Raw genomic sequence first — 26,213 nt, 5'->3', positions numbered from 1 at the left:
CAACAATCGTTGTTCAGTTGTTGTCGTGCTCTTGTGTGCGTTGGGTGATATTTGAATAGTCAATAAACAGTGTTGTTTGAAAGGGAAAGACGCACGCTTCTTTGACCTATATTAAAGTTGAAGTTTTTGTTTAACAACAAATGGTTTACATCTATCGTTAAAATTGTAAGTGTAATAATGTTATTATTATTTATTGAATATTTTTTATGTATTTGAAAATGTTTGTGATTTTGAGAAAAAATTTCAATACCTATTTTATGTCAGTCAAGTTGTCGCCTTTGTTGAAATATATATTTATATATTATTTATAATAATTATTAAACATTCGAAAATAATGTAGAATAAAAAAGATTTTCTATAAATCATCATAAATACTGGATATTCAAATTTTACTTTAAATGAAAAGATTGTTTTCCTTGTTTTGTATTATGGAATTTTTAATTAGGCATTTAAACACAATGAGTACTTTGTGTTCTAAAAGTAAATAAAAACTTTACCTATCACCTTTTTTATATATTTTTTGTTACATTTAATAAATAAAAAAAGCATATTCGTAATGATTTCATAAAATACAATGTCATCGATTTAACTCAACATTTTTGAATAAAATAAGTAGTAAATTTTAATAAAAGTTACCCACCTACTTCACTAATAAATAAAATAAAATTTTACAATTATTTTTTATAAATATTGAATTAAAAAAAATTGGGTTTAACGACAATATCAAAATATAATTATGTAATGTATATTAAATTTGATTAGAAAACAACAAACAAAACGTGAATTACACATTTAAAAAGTATATAATAAGTATGTATATTTAATAAAATGATTCGTCCGCAAAACTAAACATATGAATTGTGTCATACTAGTATGACATAGTATTGTATCTAGATACAATCCATTTTTGTATTATATTTGAGAAGTAAGTAAGTAAGTAGCAATTTATAACAGTTTACAAATCAGAAAAGAAAGCAAAGTCAATCGTTTACAAAATTAATATTAATTATATTGTACAATTTAGACTTGTCGAATATAGGTACATTTATTCATACATAAGAATAATCTGAGTTCAGGATTTAATCATGTATATTTAAAAATCTAGGAACAAATCAAGATAATGAGCAAATAATACGAATAAATTATGATAGTAGGTAGTAGTTCGTTATTGATGATAACTTTTAAATATATACTAGTTACTAACTTCACAAAATAAGTATGAAATATCCCATTTACACATGCCCGTGATTCGCGTGTATGACAAGACGTGTGTCGAGGTAAACGTTCATAACGCTCCTAATCGTCAGACGTCATCTGTCAACCGGTGCGCTTGCCGCTTGTTTCCCATTTGTCTCGCGATTTAACTTGTCGGTCTCAAAAGTAGTTAACACAAATTACTCAAGTGAGCACTACAAGCTCTACATTCTGAATTTTAAAGTACGTCTCACGTACATACATATCGCAAATATGTATAAATCTATTCCAATTGAAGGAGGAGAAATTTTAAGCAAATCTTAGATTTTCATCCCCTATGCTTATAACGAATGTTATATTTTATTTCAGTACAAACAGTTTTTAATTAAAATAATTTTTTTTTTTATAATACAACACTATTCCACTTATCTACTTATATCTACCTACTTTTTTTTTTCTTCCAAAGTTTCGATAATAAATTTCCGATATATATTACGCCGTTTCTTCTCAAATCCATAATGAATGTCATAGATCTTTCAAGATCTCGTCTAAATTCAATAACTTTTTGTAGTTCGAATAGGCTTTACAAGTCAGTTTTAGGCATCGGCGAGTCCCACATAACCTTTGGCTTCATTTTCACATCAAATATGCAAAGATTAGGCTGTTTTTACATACATTGTATTTGTACATTGTAACGGATGTGTTTGGATATCTTCTGCGTGTACGAATTGTACCATTATAGTTGTGTACCGAATCACCCAGCAGAGACGTCGCTACTTTCTATTTTTCTTTAACTTAATTATTTAATTACATTTTGTCTCATCTAATATATACCTATTACATTATGTAATTAAAATAACGTTACTATTTTTAAACGAATGTAGGAATTTAAATAATACGAGGTTGTTTATTTAACACTTTTCCAACATTGTTGTTTTAGCCTTCGATCAATAATAATACTATTTTTATTGATCGAAGGCTAAAATAACATTAATGATATACTTGGTCGAAGGTTTTTAGCTTGAATATATTATGTATGTATATCCTTCAGCCCGTACTGGACTAAATCGCAAACATCATACATACTAGCGGGTCATCCAAAATTCCGTTTTTTTCAAAAGATTTTTAGATATGTCGAAACCTATGACAAATTTTGTTTTATTTTTAATTTCATTGTAAACTGCAAGTCAGTCATTCTAATTTGGCGCCAAAATGATGAAACTATTTAAATGAAATGTATACTGTCAAATAGTATACATTAGTTCAGTTAGAATTTGAGTTTGTCGATATCAATTTACTTTAATTTGTTTAAGTTTTTATTTTTATTTTCTTATACAGATGACTCATAGCACCCCTCTCTAACCGGCCAGTAACTTGTTTCAGCTTTATTCTTTGTTAAATTGTAATAATTCAAATTTTAATTTTAAAAATTCGCTATTAATATATAAGATGACACATAAAATAGTTATTCAGTGATAATTAATAAGTTATGTCATATACAGTGTCCAAAGATTATGATAATATCTTGTTTTTAAGACATCATTTTAATCCTTGATTTTTAATGCTTACCAATATTTCTTTTCTTGCTAAGAAATGATTATATTATTTAAAGTCTAAGTTGCGTCGCAAGCACTTAGGTTAGAGGTTATTCGAAAAAATAATAAATACTAATATTTTAACAGGCAATTAATGCAAATATATGTTTACTTTACATGTATAAAATGGAGTATGAACATGTATTATTAAATTGAGAAATAACGATACATAAAAATAAAACGATATTGTACATTTTAAAGTCTGAAATGGCCGGTTAATGTCAATGTTTATAGTTTAAAGTTGAGTCCATAGATTAGAAATGTATTATTATGACTATTAAGTTCTTGATCTTGTTACTAGTTACTATTTACACGATATTCTGATTATCACTACAGAGTCCCCCGGCATAGAACCTACTCTAACATAGTCTTCTATCTTACTGTCAAATCTATACGTATAAGTATATATAAATGCGAAATATTACTGACTCATTAATCACTAAATATTAGGAACTATAATAATTACTTACTAATGAAATTTGGCAGGTAGGTTCCTTTTAGGGTGTTGACATCCTCTAAGAATAGATTTTACGAAACTCCACCCCTGAGGGGGTAAATCGAGGTTTGAAAATTTGTCTTATAAATTTTGCACTGGTAAAGCAGTTTCAGCTAGTATTATATATATACCAAAGACAATGAGATTTAGACATTTACTACTATTTACTAATATGTAATATTCCTAAAAAGGAGTAGGCTAGTTACTGCATGTTCGTTAAATAGATAAGCACGTATGAAAACTGAGTGCGCCAATTTTCCGACCTTTGGTGACGTCATTCGAGCCACTTAGTGATCTAGAGATTAAACGGGATCGTTGTAAAAATCATATTAATAGGTAGCTAGTTTTATTATTAATATGTATTATATATTTTTCTCACAGTCGCAGGCACATTACATAAGTATTTTTTTTGTTGTTTTTTTCCTTTTTAATTGTTAACCTGTCAAATATTGGATATGTATAAAATTACAATCATGGTTTGTAGAATGTCAATATATTTTTGTCAATAGAATTTAAAGTGAATAAGTAAAAATTTATATTAATATTTATAGATAATAAATATTAATATAAATTTTTAATCACACTTATATTTGCATCCCACCAAATGTATTTTCGTAAATCTGTTGTTCGAAATAAGTTCGAATAAGTAAAAAAATAAATATCTACGTAGGTATCAAGAGATATGTATTATGTATATTATGTGTAGTTATGTACATTTCTATGTAACTATTCTTAGTTAGAATGGTCGATTAATTCAGATATATTTCATTCGGAACTCATCAAATGAATTGGCAATTCATCAAATGAAATGAATCAATTGAAATTAATGAAAAATATCAAAGTCAAAGTATTTTTAATACTCGTCTTCTGATTGTTCAACGTGTCGACACTTATTGACCTAAACGTCAGTCTATTTAATAAAAAAAAAAAAAATGAAAATGAGAGTTGTTTATGTATAATTTTGAACAACTTTATGACTAGCAACGTAATTTTTATTACACGTTTTCAATTGGATGAGGCTCCGGGAAATCGCATATTTTTTGTGTATAAAACTTTAAGTGTAATTTTATTTTTGGAAAGCCAATTATTCATTTACATATTATGAGTTATGTTAAGCTGCATCATCTAAGACTACTATTGCATATTTCGGAAGATTGGATATAAGTTTGTACTATAAATTTCTATATTTAATAATAAAAATCTTCGAAAATAATAATTTGAATTAAATTAATCATGTATATGCACTCGTTATCGACTCGAGAATCGAGATTCCGTCGCGGAAAAAAGGCGAATACTACTTACTATTTTTAATGCGATATTTACTTTGAGGTTAAGATAAGATACGCTTAATATTTAAGGCCAATGTATTAAAATTATATACCAATGTAATTTTTGGCGCCAAAACCTATAATTAAAACATAGTGATTTTTAGATTGTAAGGGTTCCTTAATATTTAAATGATTAAAAATTTAATTGGAAATGATCTTTAAGTCAAATAATTTTATATTTAATACTAATAAAAGCAAACTGCTTTATATCTGTTGTTTTTAAATAAATTATAATTAATTAATATAAAACTTTAATAGAAATTCAGCAGTTTTTAAATGCCTTAGCTCTAAAAGGAAGAACTTTAGAAATAAATTATTGTTTTGCTAAATTTAACTTTAATTTTTTTTTATCAATAAGCCTCTATTGAACAAAAAAAAAAAAAACAAAAAGCACGATTAAAACGTCATTCATTGATATTCTGTTATGCAAAAATAAGTATCTTTTGAGAGAGTAGTTAAAGTGAGCAGGTGAAAGAGCAAATCTCGATACGCTGTTTATGTAAAGATTACGATTGACCTAAAGATATATTCATTAGCAAAAAGGTTATCGGTATCATGCACTGATTTACATTCAGAAATCACTATTTGAAAACTAGAGCACGCTTTAGTCTAGAAACTTGAATAATACTAGAAATTATTCAAACATATATAACAATAAATATTATTTTAATTTATTATGACCATATCCATTACACGACAAATAAAAATAATTTGAAATTATTTATATCTTGAGACTGAATTGAGCTTATAATAAAAATCAACGTTAGATCTGATAGTGTTGTACGTTTCTCACACAAAATCACGTCTAAACGGAAAATGGATTGTAAACAGTAATTCTATTTGGCATATTTTCTAAACTATTTCACGGTATAACAATAATAGTTTTTGTTTATTAAATTATAAAATCGAGATCAAGTTGATAAGATTCGCGAAGATTATAAACATGCCAACCAATAGAGGCTATTGGTTAGCATGTATATAATCTTGGTTTCTGCGAGTAAATACACTGTATGCTTTTTGTATGACTCAAATACAAGTAAAAGAAATTCAGGCATTTACCATTTTCGGTTTTTTTTTTATGATATCGGTAGGCGGACGAGCAAATGGGCCACCTGATGGTAAGTGGTCACCGCCGCCCATAGACAATGGCGTTTTAAGAAATATTAACCATTCCTTACATCACCAATGCGCCACCAACCTTGGGAACTAAGATGTTAAGTCCCATGTGCCTGTAGTTGATTATAGTAGTCGGTGTAGAATATTTGATATATCTGCTACTCTTTTTTTATAGCTTGTTACAAGTCGTAATATATTTGAAAAAAAAAGTGTTATGTTATGTAAATTACATACTTTTAGATTACATAATAAGTTTTATTTACCGATAAAAAAGTCGATTAGCTACGTTAAAATATACCCTTGTTTTTTTATAATGTGAAACTAAGTACTTCAATAATAAAATGTAAGTTACGTAAGTATGTTAATTACTACACAATTTACATTTCGACAGACTCACTTAAAAACATGTATTTCAGTCTGTATTTTTTTAACTCAAATAAATTTGATACGTATCTTGTGCTCAATGTTTACCTAAACGAGAGTATTGACAGCAGGAGCGTCGACTTACGTAAACAAACTTAAAACTAAGTTATTATTTTAATTAAATTTAATATCGACTATGAATAGTGTTCACGATAAAGACTTAAAATATGTATGAAACTGGTTTGATTGACAATTTTGTATTATTTATGTAAAGACGATCTGGTGCTTCTAATAGTTTATTCATCATAGACGAACGTGACAACATTTAATAAATTAGTAGAGTCGCTAGAATATAATGCGTGTGACCTTAGATATATTCTGTTCTAATACATACATAATAAATGTCTTAAACATTCATTATTTATTTGATACACATGAAATATTAAAAGTTGTTTAATATAAATATAATTATGCTACTTCCGTTAATTGTAATTCTCAAACTTAACTGCACTTGTTGAACTTTATGAATTTCAAATAATTCGACTAATTTAACTTACGGTTGAGCGTTTTAGCACCAAATAGGTGCTATGTCAATTTAATACTATTAATATTGTATACATATAGTCGTTCCAAATTGCCAATAAAATTATCAAACAAAAGCTTAGTATTCATTTTTTTGTCAAGTCATTCAACTTATTAATATTTCATCCTTTACCAGTAATTATATAGTTATTAATGTCAATAAATTATTCTAAGTATTTAATTTATGTGTTTTATGTTTGAAATAGATTTATTTTGAGTATGTGTTAAAATTTTCTAATTTATTTCAGATACGATACCAAAATGGCTGCATTCAACGTAGTTTTTGGCTGTGTGATGGCGCTGTTGTTGATCTTATTCACAATCAGCTCCATCGCTAGATATTATATAAAGGTGCATTTTATTGTTTTTGATATATTATTTTCATAAATAGTTTTATAATTAGTTGTTAGAAGATAATTTAGCTATAAGGGCTAATATTTAAAAAGTTTTGATTCTTGTGCCAAGCATAGATAATTGAAAGAAAAACGGATGAAGTAGCATAATTTATTTGGTTTAATAACTCATTATTATAAAAGAAGCAAATTTAATTAATATCGACTTCCTTCCAAATTGTGTCAGCGGATTTTAATGAAGTAGGACTAAGCTAAATATTTCTTAATACATAGGTACCTACCTATGTAGGGTTTACTTCATTCGAGGATTATCGATTTATTTTATAAGTGAAAATGAAAACGTGTAACTGAAGGTTATTTGTAAGTTATTTCCTTTTTTGTAAGGAAATTGAAGAAATTAATTAAAATGTATAATTAATTATTTTACACAGTTCACATTGTTCGTTGTTCTGTCACTAATCTTCGCTACCGCTCCATTGCCGTTGATGTTCTTCAGACCATTCAGTCCAAAAAACGCTTTGTAAGTATCTATTAATATTGCTCTTGGTTATTACGAGACTTTCGTTCAACTGTCTTGAATGTACATATATTATATTATATTTTATGGATCACAATAATCATTCTCAACGGAGACTGGCTCTGAAGCGCTCTATTACTCAAGAATGGATCCTATCAATGTTACAATTAACGAGTTAAAAACAGTAGAGCACTTTAAGATATACAACTTCTCTAATAATATAACTTAAATAGTCTGTTAAAGACTAGAAAACTAAGATATTGAATCAAAAGATATTTAGCGACCTTTGATTTTGAATATCTTGACTAAACGAGATTCTATGAGACTTCGATATAAATGGGATACTAAATTCTAAACACTTTTCTATGATTACTTAGCTTATTATCTTTCATTCGAACAGCGTGTTAGGTGGCCGTAAGTTCTAGTTACAAAATGTCATTCCATGGGGTACAAGCTTGCTTCATAGCAAATTTCATCAAATTCGGTTCATTGGTTCACCCGTGAAAGCGAATCAGACAAACAAATCCACCTGTTTGTTACTGAGATTAGCACGTTAAAACAAACAATGTTTTATCTTTATATATTTGTATAGAAACAATAAAATATGCAATAATAATTTGTTGCATGTATTACATAGAATACCGGCTTGTTTACTTCGGATCACAGCGAGAGTTTTAGGAATCAGATGGACAGTTCGTGGTCTTGAGAATGTGGACGACTCCCGCGGTGCGGTGATTCTTCTCAACCATCAGAGTTGCATTGATTTGTACGGTAAATATAATATGAGCTGTATATTATATCTTTCGAAATTATATTTTTTTTCTGTATAGGTTTAAGGACTTTTACTTACAAGTCTATATTTTAATGGTCTATGTACTATTGAATAAAGTTTTCGACTTTGACGGAATGATATCAGATGTGCCGAGCTGATGCATAATAACTCGTATTATTGTGTGTGTATTAACATAATAATTAGTAAAACATTTGATGTAAAACTTTCTTTTAACAGTGCAGTAATGACCTTATATATTTCATAAAAAAGAGTAAAACCCTCCTATGATTGAATTTGGATCAGTATTTTGAGCTTATAGGTACCTCCAATACATGGTGATGTTGTGCGTGATTCTCTCTGAAAATAATCACAACTAAACCTGTTTCCTTAAAATATTATTCTTTAACGGCGAGTACAATTAACGTTACGTTTAATTTAATTAACGTCAAAAGTGTGAATTTCATGATCTTGTAAATACTAAAACAGAAAAGAATACATCCTGTACCTAATGTGTATATGATATATATGTAACTATGTTATAAAGAAAAAAATATATTCGTGTTCTAAAATAGTAAAATAAATTATTATACCATTATTGACTATCCGGTTAGATATTTCAAGGAATTTATTTTTGCAATTAAATTATAATTTATAAGAAATAAATGCTAATTATATTTAATTTTGAGTATGTTACGTAAAAAATTGTTATTAAAGCTAATTAATACGAGATTAAATCATTTTTTATCGGTGACTTTGATGTCATTCAAATCTTCTGAGCACTAGAATTGTATTTACGATATACTTTACCTTGTACTGTTGGTGCGGTTAAAATATTATTTCTTGCACGGTTTAAAACACTGGCGAATATTAGGCATCCGGTATCGAGTTTGAGGACCATTGGTTTGATATCTTTAGTATAATTACAAATACAATGTAGTTATAAATCAAATTAGTCATAATGCTGTTAGAAATAATCACGGTAAACTAACATCGCCAATGCGCCCACAACCTTCGGAACTAAGATGTTATGTGCCTCATGCTTGTAGTTACACTGGCTCACTTGATCTTCGGACCGGAACACTAAAATACTAAGTATTGCTATTTGGCTTACACAAATATATTTACACTATCCATCCATTAATGGATCTTTAAGATTGGCCAATTACAATTATTTGCGTCTGTTATCGTTTGAAGAAAACTGGTCGTTTCAATTTTTTTATTGCATGTATGAAACCCTAAAATTAGTGCATTTAATCTTTGTATTTTCTTCATTAATTTTCATGCAGTTTTTTATTAGGTTAACATTCGTAAACATTCGAATTGATTTTAATGGTGTTTCTGAATCGAAATCGATTTTGCCGACATACTTCAAAACATACAACAGTTCATTTAAATAAGATTTTCAAGATAAGAAGTAAATGAAATATAACACTTAAACTGTATAATGTGCAAAATGTATATGTAAAACCAAATATGTAACAAAAAATAATAATACATTTTTGTTTTTAACTTCACAATGAAAACATACGAGTGCACATATTGTGATGACTTTAATGAATGACAACGACCACTATTAATATAAGTGATCGCTTAACTTCGCACAATTGAATTGTGCATTCATAATCTACTTGCTATTTTAGTAATTTACTGCAAATATGTGTTTTGAATCTATCGTTGGAGCATAAAAAGCTATTGGGCCTTTGAGTTAAAAATCCTAGTAAGATCGGAATTAAAAAGTTAGTTGTGTAGTTGTATAACACTTTCGTGTCTAGAGATCTCACTTTGTTGAAATCGGAATTGAGTCACATAAGATGATATTGATCACATATTATTGATTGAGATCACATATTATTTTTTGTAAAAATAGAGGATAAAACATGCTTATTGTGGGCTATCCCTAAGAGACGGACATATTCCATCCTGAAAATTTTTGTAGATCTCTTTAAGGTATACAATACTATAGAACATTATTTTGATCTATCTAGTTGGGTTCTGCCAGCGTTTGCAATGTAAGCGCAAACAAATGTGTTTATTTACAGCATCACATTAGAAACCTCTAAAATTATCGGTGTTTCTCTACTATATTATGCATGTTATATACATATACATATATATACTTCCTCTTGAGTCACTTCTATCTGTTCAAAACCACATCAAAATCCGTTGCATAGTTTTAAAGATCTAAGTATACATAAGATAGATACATCGTGGGAAGCGACTTTGTTTTATACTATCTAATGATTTATCAAACCAATTTTATGGTGATTGTATTGCGATTATTTTGATATGATTGCGAACGAGAAATGTTTCGCAAAATGTTAAGATCTTATATAAAATATTTATTATTAAAACTACATTTAATTTTTATCGCATATAATATAAACGCCCAAAATAAATACGTACCGTGATATAATCTTTTTAAAATTAACATAATTAAATAAATTATATGTAAACGGTCATTGTCTTTACACAAATAAATATTTGTAGTAGTATTTTTATAATACTTATAAAACACATGTAGGTATAAGTATGTTATGTAAATATTTTAGATACATGTTGTTTACGTTTGTATGAGTGCTCCGTTCGAAGCTCGACAGAGCTCTACTCAGGGTGGTCTCGCCTCCCCTCCTCCTTTGTAGTGCATATGGAAGTGCGAAGCCGCTTTAAATAACCCATGCGAGGCAAGATGGAAATCTTACGCATCCACGGCCCCAGGACTACGCCTTAAATTTTAGGCGTGCCAGACGTCGAGGATGTGGGAAGAGGATCGGCCCTTTCCCGATACCGCTCCGCCGTATTTATTTATTTATTCTTTACTAATTAAACTAAATTTGACATTTGAATTAACAAAAGTTGCATGAGGTGAAACAGGCGGCTTAATTGCTAAAGCAGAAATCTCTTCCACGCAGTCTTTAGGCATAAGACTGTTCATTATTTTCATCTTGTACAAGCAGAGACAGTTCTCTGTGTGCACCAGTGTGCAAACTTTAATTAACTCCTTATTCAGCTTTCCGGAAATGTATTCGTCTACAGACCCTAGATTATGATAACTTCTAGCGTTAAAAATGTGAAGAATGTGCTTTATAACATACCTTTCTCTTAATAGAATACTAAATTCAATATTTTGCATTAATTCACAGTGCTGGCCGTCCTTTGGCCGCTGATGGAAAGATGCACGGTGGTATCGAAGCGCTCATTGCAGTACTTGGTGCCTTTCGGGACGGCCACTTGGATGTGGGGTACTGTGTTCATAGATCGAGGTGCACATTCAGCGAGATCTGTGCTTAACAAGCAGACGGAGGCGGTTAAGAGCTATAAGGTAATTCATTAATTTGTTTATTAGATATATCGCCTTATTTACAACGTGCTATTTATAAAGCAATTCTGCTCTTGCACTGATTTGTTTTACTTGTACGTGTTTACAATTTTGCATTCAGCTCGATCTTCAGCTGACCTCCATGGCAAGGTTAAGATCTAATGGGCAATTAAAGTAGAAATATTACTGGCTATCGATAATTGACTGAGGCTGGTAAATAAGAATCGTTCAGATAGAAAAGTAGCCGTAACAATCTGTTTTTTTTTTTAATAATCCAGGGTGGATTTCAACTTTTCTAAGTGGTTAAGATCCAATGCTTAATAAATATATTATTCTTATTAATATATTATACATACAACGTCATAAAATAATATTACAACTTGTATCAAAATATTTGTTTTTGTCGAAATAATTAATTTTGCATCATTTATATATAACGTGGCACCACCTTCCACCAACCCACATTGGAGCAGCGTGGAATATGCTCCAAACCTTCTCCTCAAAGGGAAAGGAGGCCTGGGCTAAGGCCTCCTTTCCCTGGCAGTGAGAAATTTACAGGCTGTTAATGTAACGTAAAATGTATCTATTAAAAACAATCTGTACATATTTAATCACCCTTAATTAATTTTCATCTCGATATGTGAACTAAAATATAAAAGAAACTAAAATATAATTAAATTCAAAAGAAAAAATAATTGAAGCAAAAGCGGTTTTGTATATCCATTATTTTATTTGTTAAATTGACATTAGCTATAAAATTTCTTTATCAGCATAAATTATGTTGCGTTAGAATTAAGTAATGTTGGACGGATGATGACACACACGTGAGTCAGATACATTGAGGCATAGTCAAGCGAGGAGTACGTACTATCTATTGACAAATATATTCACTGCTTTAGTTAATAATGTAAAGTAATTGTTATACGGTTTAAATATTTACATAATTAACATTTGAACTTTTTCCTAAAAAGTTAGCTTAGTTAGTTAGATAGGTATAAATGCGCTTCCATATATGCTTTTAATAATATTAATGGGCATTTAAAATTATTTTTTTTTATTATTATTTTTTTATTTAGACATATCCATGCAATTTCTGGTATAAAGGAAAGTGAAAGATGCAGATGTTGGCATTCAAAAAATTATATTTACAAACCCTGCAATTATATCATGGATGATCATTGCGAAAAATTGTTGTCTATGCTTTCAGAAGTCATTTATAGAGAACTTAAAGTCTGTGATCAAGGTCATCGTCTAATAACATCCATTATTTGTCGCATGATACGCAAGTGAACTGACGGACAGAGAAAATAATTATATCAATGTGTAATTATATCATCTGTCAGCTTAATAATGTATTTCTTACTATTAATCTCTTAAATCGCAGCGTTCAAGGAAAACTATTATTTACATTTTTTAAACCGCATAGATTCATGATCCATGCAATGGACTTCGATTCAGACTTGAACCCAGGCAGACTAAACCTAAGTAAAATACTAACTAGACTAGACTCAAACTTAAATTATGTTTTAAATATATTTGCTCAGTACTAACCAGAATCTTCAATAAGGAAAATACAAGAAAATTATAATTCGAATGGAAGGTTGAATTTAAGAAAATTATAAAAAAATAATGTGGTATCCATTGGAACCGTGACTGATTGGCGCCCCGTTGGGTTAAGAGAGTGACTAGTGAAGGAATAGACAATGCACATATGCCTGCACTACAATATCCTCTGTACACATGGTTAGTTCCTTGATAGGCTACCGTGCTGAATATTACGTCAAGTCACTATTAAATTAGAACATTTAAGCATAGAACAAAAAAATGTCAATAAAAGGAAGTTTTGCGTTTGTCGTTTTTTAATAGTTAAAGTAATTGCTGTAGGGAGACCGTTGGTTGACAGATAATTAAGAAGAGCACCGTATAATGCGTTTAGCTCATAAAATGGTCTTAATCTATTTTAGCAAAACTTGTGGTATCTTTTTTGTTTATCGTCGTGAAATCGTCGTTACGCAATGGTAGTCACCATTATAACAAGTTACAAGCAAAAATGTACATATTATTTTGATGAGTATGTTATGTCTGTAAGACAATTATATACTAAGAATAATTTGATAAAATATTAACAATTACTTGATAAGATTTAATTTATTCTTTACAGAACAATGAACCTCTGTACGTGTTAAAATCTTTTAATAGATAAATTATTAAGAACAAAAATAACTTCATTGTATGAATAGTTAATTAAATTGCTGTACATTCATAAGATTTTATCTTAATGTTTTAAGATGAAATGCCGGTATGTATATACATACATAAGAATGCTATGTACTATGTAACTGTAGGGGTAGTACTATGCCATATTAATTAAAAAATATAGTGATAACAGCTAAGTAAGTCTTATAAACTCAATAGCGATATTAATACAATTAAATGGTAAATTATCGGTTCGTAGATGTCTCGGATGGATTAAATACATACAACATTAACAGCCTGTAAATTTCCCACTGCTGAGCTAAGGCCTCCTCTCCGTTTGAGGAGAAGGTTTGGAGCATATTCCACCACGCTGCTCCAATGCGGGTTAGTGGAATACACATATGGCAGAATTTCGTTGAGTTTAGACACATGCAGGTCTCCTCACGATGTTTTCCATCACGAGTACGAGATGAATTTTAAACACAAATAAAGCACATGATAGTTCAGTGGTGCTTGTCTGGGTTTGAACCCGCAATCATCGGTTAAGATTCACGCGTTCTAACCAATGGGTCATCTTGGCTCCTCGGATGGATGCTCACGAATAACTATCTTCAACTATGAGTTGTGGGATAAGCTCCGTAAAACAAAAATAAAAAACAAAATATATCCGTAGTTTTATGTAAGATTTTTACATAAAACTTATATATTTATATATATTTTGTCTATCTTCTAAATATTTACGGACTAAACCTCATGTTAATTATATTTTTTTTTATTAACCCATAATTTTTGCGTCAGCCAAATTGTAAAAAGCGTCAAATGTAGGAAATATAAGTTTTTTAAAGAAAAACTTATCCTGAGATTTTTTAATTTCGCCCCACCGAGACCTTCTTAGGCACCAAAGGCTCAACTAAAAATCAAAACATAAAAATGTTTTCACTAGACTAACTTTTTTGTCTAATGCGACTGGATGCTTTATATGAAAATTATATTAATTGTAAGAATATTTATTTGTGTTAAATAAAAATTAGAATAGAAAGTTTGAAATAACGATAATTTTTAATCGTTTTTATAAAACAATTGTGTCAAAGTCGTTTTTGTGTCAAAGTACAGTGTGCATTTAAAACAATTTTCCTGTAGGTGTTTACTCAATTATCCTTTAACCTTGCAATGACGTAATTCGTAATAGTAGGTACTTCGCAAGACGTGAGTCAAAACATTAAAACAATCGTGCGTAATTTAATTATTATCATGAAGATCACGCATGCTATTTATAATTTCGTACCATTTTTTTTTATTGTTCTTAGAATAAATTGGTAAAATAGGTCAAGGCTGTAGAGCCGACAACCCTGTGTGGTTTATAAATAGATATTTTTGACTATTTTGTGTTTTACATAGGTACGACGTTAGTTTATATTCAATATATGTATTTAATTAGTTTGACAAAAAAGACCCTCTGAGTTTCTTTCGCCGGTTCTTCTCGGGTCAGGGTGTTTCCTTTTCCGAATCGGTGGTAGTGTTTAATTTGACTTTCAATAAGTAATTGTAATGCTTATATATTGAATAAAGGAATTAGATTTTGAGTTTGAGTTTATTGCTTCATAAAAATTATTAATAAGATTTTTTTCGATATCATTAATCGAGAGCCTAAATTATCTATGATATTCATTATGAATTTGCGAAAAAAAAAGCATTTTGAACGTCAACGAAACTGTTATGCAAGCTTTGGAAATAAAATTAAAGAGGATAGAAGAAGTTAAATGGAATTGTGTTGTATTATAAATAAAGACATATTGGTCAAGAATTGTTAGGAGTGAACAGTAAAGCTCAGATATTAACGGATATCCTGTCCTACCTCAATCTAAGGTTTGTTTGTCTTTATTCCGTCTTCGATTGGAATAGAGTATATGTATTTAGTGACAGCTTGCATATAGCCGATAGAGATACGCTGGGTTATTTGTTTCGAAATTCTTTTGTCTAGCTTGGTCATATTTACCGCCATTAAGAAAAGTAAATACTAGCTCGTTTACATATCATATTTATACTTTATTCAGACACAGGATGCGCCTGTGTACACTGTATAGTACCGATAAGTGTTATGTTTATGTTTCTAACATATGACAGTATGCCTAATCACATGTTATGTGAGAATTGATCATTGAGTAACAAAGTGCTGCCGGAATAAGGCCTATTCTCCTTTTTGAGGAGGTTTGGAGCTAATTCCACCAGGATGATTAACATTACACATGTATACTGGCATTTAACTTTCGCAAAACACGACATCTCTTGGCTCGTTGATGGAACGTGTGGCAGCCTACACTCGTCAATCGCCACAGGATCTTTAATAAATTTTAATATATATTAAATCAACAAAGTAGTAAATGTTCTAGTTTTTTTATTTCAATTTAATGACTGACTTTGTATTGTAATAACAAAGTCAAACGGTCATCGGATCTTAAACATCACTACTACAATTCGTACTTAAATTACCCTTTGAATATGCAGTAAAACGTAGAATTTAACCGAGTAATGTCAACATAACAATTGTGTTGATCTAAATATTCTCGACCCACAGGTCTCGACTTTCAGTGGATCTAGTCCAAAATCTAAATCAAAATATACATTATTCAAGTAGGCACTTACAAGCACCGTTGATACACGATTTTATTTTATGTAAATTTACAATCATTACTTTGTATAAAACAAAGTCGCTTACCGCTGTCTGTCTGTCCCTGTGTATGCTTAGATCTTTAAAATTACACAACGGATTTTGATGCGGTTTTTTAAATAGATATAATACATGCACAATATAGTAGAGAAACTTTAATCATTATGAGGTTTCTAATGCGTTGTCGTAAATAAAAACATTTTTTGAGCTTACATTGCAAACGCTGGCTTAACCCTAAAAAATAGATCAAGATAATGCACCACAGTATTGTACACCTTAAAAAGCTCTACTAATAAGTCCGCGATGGTATATGTGTATCTCTTAGGTATAACTCACAATAAGCATTATTTATCGTTTACTTTTACAAGAAAAAATGTATTTTTTTGGAGCGAATTTAAGCGATACAGCATTAATTTTTATCCAATTAAGTACCTACCTTAAATACATTGTGCATTCAATATAAATCAGTATTTATTGGTATAATGATAAGCATAATACAAAACAATACAGATCAATTGATGAGCTGCTGATCTTCTATAATCTAGATTGCTTGCAACATGTATTAATAAGAAACCAGAAAATATTTCCTTAAACGGTTACTTGACGGTTACGTTTTACGGTGACTTTTATTTGCAATCACTATATTATAGATATAGTGATTGAAAATTAAAGTCACCGAGGAGAGCCTAGCAGGAGCAGCACAGAGCTCAACTCGGAAACGGCGACGGATTCTTAACGATTCAGCAGCTCCTCCAATTCGTTCTGAAAACGTCTATCGAGTGGTTTTATTGGGCAAGAATCCCACATAACCCGATTCCTCCAGGGGTCCGGTGGTACCTTACAGAACGTATCCACGTTGTGAAAAAAAAATTGGATAAGTATATTAAAAATTCAATAAGTAAGCTCATTGTCTAACTTTATTCCCAGATCCCTAAACTCGGTCACTCTATTCAAAGAATTACTATCAAAGTAACGATTTCAGGTGATTGGATTTAATTTTCGTGAAAAAGTGATAATACCACATTTAGACACAAAAAATACACTTACGAAAGTAGAACAATACTACTACTGTTCTACTTTCGTAAGTGCATAAGGGTTCGTCGATCTATATTCGATCATTCAATAAAAGCAAATATATCGTGAAGTGGCGACTATAGTCACATACTTGTGAAATTCAATAAAATAGTGTTACGAGTAAGGGAAAAGTTAAAAATTAAAGCATATACAATTTTATTTTTATATTCATTAATTTGAGTATTGTGTCTTCTATATTGATCTATACTAATATTATAAATGCGAAAGTAACTTTGTCGGTCTGTTGCTATTTCGAGCCCAAACCATTGAAACGAATTTGATGAAATTTGGTGTGAAGCAAACTTGAACTCCAAGGAACATAGTCTTTATACTTTCATGCTTAACACCTAATGGCCCATTAAAATGCGAGCGAAGCCGCGGGCGACAACTAAGTAGTTATTAATAATGAATGTTAAAACTAACCGCCTGGAAATGTTACACTGCTAGAGGTGAAGAGGTGATAGCCCTAACACCTCCTCTCCCTTTAAGGAAAAGTTTGGAATGAATTCCATCACGTTCCAATGTGGTTTGATGGATATACATTTGGCAGAATTTCATTGAAAATAGTGTTTTCCTTCCCCACCGAGCACGAGTTGAATTATAAACACAAATTAAGCACATGAAAAGTAAGAAGTGCTCGTGCTTGTCTTTGAATTAGGGCATCTCGGCTCATGAATAATTGTATTGTTTGTTTGTGAATATACCGATGGTTTTTTTTTGTATCAATAAATATTTTTTTAATAAATAATCAGAAAAAATGCAAGTGCAAATTCTTACAGTGCCGTTGTCATCTGACTTATCATTAGGAGGGCGCATTGCTTCCATCTACCTATATCATTAAAAATATTGTGTTTTTTGTTTATTTTGGGAATAATAATGGTGTTCTTATATTATGAAAAGTAAACAAGTGGCAAGGTTGAGTCATTTGAGATTAATTGGTTCATGCTTATCTAACTAATACTTAACTAATCTCTAAAATACAGGAGTACGTAATACACTGGTTAAGTAATAACTTGACTATGAATTATATTATGACAAAATTATATAAAATATTAATATTGTATATTAGTTGATGTAATGTTTCATTCAATTTTACACGCAATAATTAAACTTATTTTAAATAACAGTACCTACTGTATGATAAATATTAATGCATCGGATAATAGTAGTTTTCCAAAGTCCAGTGATAACAAATAAAATAAAACTCTATGTAATAGATGTACACTGTACATGGTATTAATCAGCGCTTCACATAAATATGGTAAGTGAACCGAACCATATGTTTGAGTAATATTTTATCGCGAGATAATATGCTAAGTGATGCATTCAAGGTATGTTCGTGTGTCGAATAATAGATACAAGGATTGTGTTATAGATTTCGTTGTTATTAATTTATAAATAAATAAATCAAATAGAATACACCTGTATTTCGTACGTTTCTCGTCTCGCGTGCAAAGCTTCGGATATTTGTTTAGTTTCGATTCTATCAGTAACATTGTAAATGTATGCATCTGGTTATAGGTACTAGATTGTGTACTAAGTTCTCGCATCGACTTGACGCGGATAAAATTAATAACTGGATTTTTTTTCATGGAAATATATAAAGAAATATTATAATGTGTATAATTAGTGTCGTGGCAAATTTCACGAGCTCATATAGCTGACTGGCAAGCCTTCTTAATCTCATATAGCTTTAGTTAGTGGTGTTACACACGACGTTTCTTCTAATGTGTTAATTAAAATATAATTAATTTCTTTTGAAACATCTGACCTCAGTTATATATATTTTTATTTAATTTATCACTGTAATTTGTACTTATTTTTTAAATAATGAAATATACCGTCGCTGACGTTTTATATACATTTTAGAAATCTGAATTTCTGATAGCAATTAAAGATATAATGATCTGTTATAATGTTGTCAAAGTTAAAATGCCAAAAAGCGATGGTTTTCCCGCGACTTTATCTCATTTATATGTTTTTTAAAAGTTTGTTTATGCGTTATAAGAATCAAACGTCTAAATAGAAAACGTCCATAGGCTGATGACATTATAAAAGTATAATGTATCTTTACAGCGTAAGTTGCTGCTATTTCCTGAAGGCACGCGTCATTCGGGAGACAAACTGCTGCCATTTAGAAAAGGGGCGTTCCACGTGGCACTGGATGCCGAGGCGCCAATACAGCCCATTGTGGTATCGAAATATCACTTCTTGGACTCCAAGCGTCATAAATTTGGATCGGGTGTGTATATAATTTATCTTATGATAAATATATTCATATAGTCTTGTTATGTTCAAGATGTATTTATATCGCGTAAGCACATGTGAATAGAAAATAACTAATAATAGGTATATTGTATGTTTGAACTCTTTTTAAATCTCAAGTAGGTACGAAAAATATGGACCTCCACCAGTCCTCATAATGATAATTAATAATTGTTCAAAGTTGTGAATGGTTTCTAGTTTTGTGTATATGTATACTGTAAAAGCTCGAACTACGGTAAGTCCGGTAAATCCTAAGATTTTCCAGTATAATCTAAGATTTACCAATTCTTAATGGTAAATGCGCAAAACGGTTTGCGATTCGAACTTTTGCCACCATTCAATTAGTAAATCTTAGGATTTACATTTAAGGTACGGTAAACGTCGAAAAAAATCATGTCATAACGTGCTATAAAATAATATCCGAAATGAAAATAATTTAAATGAGCTAGGTTAGGTTAGTTATTTAATTACTATCGTTTGTTACCTAAGGTTTGATTAATAGTTAATTGAAATAAGTGATTAGATGAGTGTTCTATTCCTAAAACTAACATCTACCAGCTGACAACGGTAAAACCTAGCATATACTGAATTCGAATGGTAAAACCCCGAAAAATTCGTCCTATTTTCAGAAATACTTACATTTACCAACTCATATCGGTAAACCCTAAGACTTACTCTTAAATCTTAGGATTTACCGTAGTTCGAGCTTTTACATTAACATATATAATCTATATTAAACTATAATAATATGGTGTTATTAAGTTAATTCAACTGGATCCGCTTTTCATCCTCGTAATCATTCGTTTACTCTTCTTCCGGCCGACCCGTTCACTTTTTTTTTTGGCAATCATTTAAAAAACCGGTAAACGCTAAAACTGTTATATATTTTTTCCCTCTATACATTGCGAGGGATGGCAAAAATTGCGATTGCTGAGAATATATACATATACAACTAGTTGTTACCGCGGCATCGCTCTCGTTTTAGGTGTTGGTAGTCAAGTATTAGGTATTATACCTAGCCTCTTCACTTGAGGCTCACCTTCTTTTACACCAAATTTCATTAAATTCGCTTCAGTGATTTGGCCGTGAAAGCGCAACAGACAGACAGACTTTCGCATTTTGTATTAGATACTGTATATATTCATTAATTTCCATTTTCTGTTTTTTTTTTCCTTCGTAGTTCGAACTATTCGAAAAAATTCTCTTGACCGAATTTTGTTGATATAGGTACTTAGATAAAGGTTGGTTATCGGTGCGTTATTATTGATCCCACTTACGTTGGCGTTGCTAGGATCGTATAAATACTTGTGCATTATTCTTGTCTTATTCATCGCTTATCGCTTTGTATCGATAAATATGGGTATTCTATTAAAGTCTTTCTGCAATAACTTTTACCTACTACAGTCAATTAAGAAATATTCTAAGCCATATGAAATGTATGTAAAATATTTACTGTTGTTTGTCTTTTATTATTTGTATTTAAAAAAATCAAGTTTCATATTAAATTTATTCAAATTCTGTCCAAGATGTTGAAGACTATAACTATAAACAATTATGGCAAGTATCTGACCTCTTTCTAATGATGTCTATTTTTTTTTTTCATTTAAGTACACGTATCTTATAATTGAAATTAAAACAGTCGTAATTTTCCTTCCACACAATATTTTATTCAATAGAAAGCGCCATTAATTACTGAATAAAGTTCAGAGTTTTTCAGCTACGAATCATTCCACACAAATGTGTTTAGAAAATATTGATAAGGATAGTCGCTAAGCAAAACCTTCTAAGTTGAAATTTGTTTTTAATTATAAATAATATATCATACATTTATCATTCGAATTACTGAAATTATTGCCTAAACAATCCATCACCAATAGTTAATAAGATACTACAATTAAGATAATGAATACATGATAAATTTTACGATGATAATATTTTATTATTAAGTTTATTAAAAAGAATTCACCTGACTTATGAAATCACTCATGATAAGATAATTCATAGAATAACAATTGTATACCTTTGACCTTCCAGAATTTTGTATATTATACACATGGCATGCGTTTTGATTTACGTGTTTGTTTTGATTGTAGGTGAAATAATAATAACGATTCTGCCTTTGATCGAGACGGAAGGCCTAAACAAGGAAGACATAGACGCACTAGTTGAAACCACGCAAAACAAAATGCAAGAGGAATTCACTCGGACGTCGGCGGAGACAAAGCAGAGGCTCCACGGGAGAGATTAACAGTATGTCGATTTTTTTATAAATTAATATTATACTACCATATGGTTTTACTTATAAAATAAATTTATTGGATTTTCTTTTCAAAAAGAAAGTGTCGTACGGATAATTAAATACCTACGTACCTAACCTACGAACCTACGTTCAACGGTATGAATGAAAAACATTCAAACAATTTATTACCGTTCTATCGTCCGTGAAATTATTATGTTCTTAGTTTTCAGTTGATTTTAATTGTCAGGTTAATTTTTTAATAGATATTTTTAAACTAGTGTAGTCAATGTATTTTCTTAGTTATTCCTCATAGAAAAAAGATAAGTTTTATTTTGTATTAGGTATATTCTATAGCACCCTTTATTTACTCAAAAGCGAACTTCATTTATATGAGATTTTAACATATCTGATATTGTAATCTGTAGGTGGTAGAATATGTAATTACTTTTTACGTAAAAATGAAAGAGATTATTGTTGAGTAATGGACGCTAAGTGTGTTACGAACTTTAAGTATCAGACTCATTTAGGATCATAAAACCTACATAGGAAGATAAGAACGAAAACATCGATATAGTTAATTAGTTTTGAAAGAATCAACTAAATGCTTTTTGAACAATCTTATGGCACGTTGTTTTTTGTTTAAATGTTAATATTCCATTTATAAAAATAAATCCACACGTTCATATATGTTGTTAATCTTAGTGGTCTTATTTTCTGCGAAACGTGATAAATTACGTCTACGGCAGATCTACACAAATTTTTGATTGTCTTTTGTTAATTGCAATTATTACAAACGGTTGCTAGCTATATTTTCAATGAAGGTTTACTTTACGTATATCTAGGGCTTGCTAAAATAAAACCTAGACCAGCTATTCGAAAAATTTGCCAAACACGTCACTACATAGTATAAAACAAAGTCGCTTCCCGCTGTTTGTCCCTATATATGATTAGATCTTAAAACTACGCAACGGATTTTGTTTTTTTAATAGATGGCGTGATTCAATAGTGAGGATTATATGTATAGTACATACATAATATATTAAAGAAACGCTGATAATTTTTGAGATCTCTAATGTAATTTCGTAAATAAAAACATTTTTTTTGCGCTTAGATTGCAAACGCTGGCTGATCCCTACGAGATAGATCAAAATAATGTACTACAGGTATTGTACACCTTAAAATTCTACAATAAGGTCCGCGATGGTATATGTCTGTCTCTTAGGGGTAACCCAACATAACCATGTTTGATCCTTTACTTTTTACGAAAAATAATGGCTTATTTACGGAGGTATTTTAAACAGCATTACAATCGCACGAAGCCGTTGCGGGTTGCTAGTAAATAATATACTCATGTGCTGAAGACTGCAAAGTTTCCAAATATAATTTCTTGTATGGCAAAGCTATTACTATTCAGCAATGTCAACGCAATGTCAGACAACAAGTTTATATATTTATTTTATTTTTGTCAATTTTGTAAACCGCTTCGCACGAATAACCGTTCGGCCCGTTGTACCGTCGCGCGTTCCCGTTCGTAGCGCCGAGACTCTACCGTAGATATGCTCTACCATTGTCAGGCCATAGACAAAACTATTGTAAACTAAAAATAATAGAACATGAAAACTCGTTCGTTTGCTTACTGACTTCTTATGGACGGTTCATACCAGCTAGGAAGTCAGAGCTGTATTATTAAGATTTTTAAAAATAAGGTTCACAATAAAGTTACTATTGTTTAGCTGGATAAGATACGTACTGCATAGATTGTTTATGTTATTCTCTTTTAACCTCAATTGGTGTCTGATATAACAAGTCGAGATTTTATTTAAATTACCGGTAAATTACTGTTTTAGTTATTTTTATCAATATAACTTACTTGTCTGATCACATTGAAAAGACAAATACTGTAAACAAGCTACAATAGTGATTTACGATTACATTTTTATTTAAACATCATTTTCATCATTTTGAATTAAAATTTTCGATATAACCAATAACTATTTATTTGTAAATACAATAATTTGACCAAGTTTGTTGAGGATAGTGTTAAGTGAATATGGTCTGACTGTTAAAAGTAAATATAGTATAACGCAAAACATTTTGGAATGTCCATTGTCTGAACGAAAAGTCGAAAAAGAAATACCATTTTTTGTTATCAATTTCTGTGATTACACGTGAAAGTTTAATAATATTTCATATTTGTTTCAGGTAGAAGCTATGTAACAATAAAAACGGTGCTGTGATAATATCAATGTTCGTGGTAGAAATATATTTATTATTTGTTGATTATAGTAAAATTAATTTACAATAAATTTATTATGAAAAAAAAACTTCTTTCTTAAATAAAAAACGTCTTCATATATAAACTTTTAATTATGATTTCACATACAATTAAAATATATGAAAAAATAGACGACATTTTTTTACACAGTATACAAGTTTCGATACAATGAAATGTGATGTACATTGGGGACGATTCTGATGTACACAATTTCCACTTGCTATCCTTTTCAACCTCAGTCATCAGATAGAGATGGCACTATTTCATAGTCACGTCAAATTTTCTATAGATTGTGTACAAAAGATTTGCCGATTCTATTACATAAATTGATTAAGCATTTCTACATTATTTGAATTAAATGATCACACATATTCTAAGCGATCAACACACTAATAATATAACGTGCAGGACCCTTAAAAGCGTATTATATCAATAATATAAAGCGTATTATCCGAAAATTTACTTGCTTTTATGTACTAACAGTATAGTAATATAGTTCACTGAGAGAAGAATTGCGATCGTATAGTTAATTGGTTATAAAATAATAGATATCAGCCTCTATACATTCAAGTTAACACTGATACCGTGAGTAATATACTAAAATTAAGTTAAAATTATTTCGAACATTTTTGGCAGGCTCCGGACTTTTTAGGACTAGATCTGATTTGACTACATATGGTGTAAAAGAAATATAATTTCGAAACTAAAATATTCTGTATTTATAACTAATATTGCCCAGACTAGATTGCGCATGCGTAGTCTAAGAATACAATCTGAAAAATACTACTGTAGAAGTGTAGGGACATCTAAAAATATTATATTCTTGAGATTTTTAAAATTCCTTACAAACGTTTAATTTATAAAAGATAATATCATATTGATAAGTTATACAAATATGTTTCTAATTTTAAAAAGTTATTACAAAGAGTATTACAGACAAATATTTTTCTTTTTAGCACTCAAATGATATACAATGACAATAATTTTTATCTATACATGGTGTTCTACTTATGCTCTAAATGTCTAAAAATGCTATAAAGATTAATAATAAGATAGAAAAGATAATCAAGTAAAAAAAGTTATATACTCCATACAAATATCTTATAAAACATTAGACAGTAAAAAAATAATGTTTTATTAATTTTGTTGTATAGTAGAATAACATGCATCTATTTAATATCAAAAAATATTTTATAGATACATAAATAGAAAATAAGTTACATGTTAATTAAAATAACAATAAAAAAGGAATTTGTTTTTAGGTAAAAATGTTTTAAAATATATACAAAAGCATATAAGTTTTCACCTCGTTACTCATTAGGATTTCCAATCACACAGCCTTAATTCACTTTTAAAATACTGATAAAGCATCGTCAAATCATTAACAAATGATGTAACATAATTTAAATTCAACAATCGTTCTGTTTAAAATCAACTCACGATTGGAAACTTTTGTTGCTTAACCTACGACTCTCTAGATGGAAATCGTGAGATTAAATTCATAAAAAGATTTTCTTTTTCACTCACAAACAACCCGTCACTTATTTTTGGTTAAAGATAAAATGTATGGCTACGATTTTTAAGCTGATTGAACTACGAATGTCATTTTTTTTTTAATGGTAACACTTTACAATATCAAGTTAGAATATTAAGTAAAGTAAATGCCAGTTACATCATGTCCTATAGCTATCTGTTCAGATATATAAGATATTAATAGAAAAAAATATTTTAACAATTTTTAAATGCAGAAGGAAAATATGGATGTATTCCATTTCTTAAAAAAAAAAACAATTAAGTCTACCTGCGTAAAAACTAAACTTAAAAAATATTTTAAGTCTATAGACTCTACTAACCACAATATATA

The 26,213-nt window shown here is 29.8% G+C and overlaps 1 protein-coding gene across 1 annotated transcript; it reads left to right on the top strand.

Moving 5' to 3' along the window:
• Positions 1–9: 9 nt before the first annotated feature.
• Positions 10–24,388, top strand: LOC125072478 (1-acyl-sn-glycerol-3-phosphate acyltransferase alpha-like). Its single transcript, XM_047683135.1, has 8 exons — positions 10–165; positions 6,923–7,025; positions 7,459–7,547; positions 8,182–8,315; positions 11,457–11,635; positions 19,647–19,812; positions 21,929–22,085; positions 24,277–24,388. The coding sequence occupies exons 2-7, from the start codon at positions 6,936–6,938 to the stop codon at positions 22,081–22,083; spliced, it is 813 nt and encodes a 270-aa protein (XP_047539091.1). The 5' UTR covers positions 10–165; positions 6,923–6,935; the 3' UTR covers positions 22,084–22,085; positions 24,277–24,388.
• Positions 24,389–26,213: the final 1,825 nt, after the last annotated feature.

Source organism: Vanessa atalanta, chromosome 2, assembly GCF_905147765.1.
Source record: "Vanessa atalanta chromosome 2, ilVanAtal1.2, whole genome shotgun sequence".
NCBI lineage: Eukaryota > Metazoa > Arthropoda > Insecta > Lepidoptera > Nymphalidae > Vanessa > Vanessa atalanta.
Note: the sequence above shows the minus strand (reverse complement) of the source record. Positions and strands in the feature narration are given on the sequence as shown.

Bases quoted from the DNA above. Each gene is read 5' to 3' on its own strand.
- LOC125072478 (XM_047683135.1), top strand. From the start codon at position 6,936: ATGGCTGCATTCAACGTAGTTTTTGGCTGTGTGATGGCGCTGTTGTTG. The intron at 7,026-7,458 runs GTGCATTTTATT...TATTTTACACAG, and splicing joins TCGCTAGATATTATATAAAG to TTCACATTGTTCGTTGTTCT. The intron at 8,316-11,456 runs GTAAATATAATA...ATTAATTCACAG, and splicing joins GAGTTGCATTGATTTGTACG to TGCTGGCCGTCCTTTGGCCG.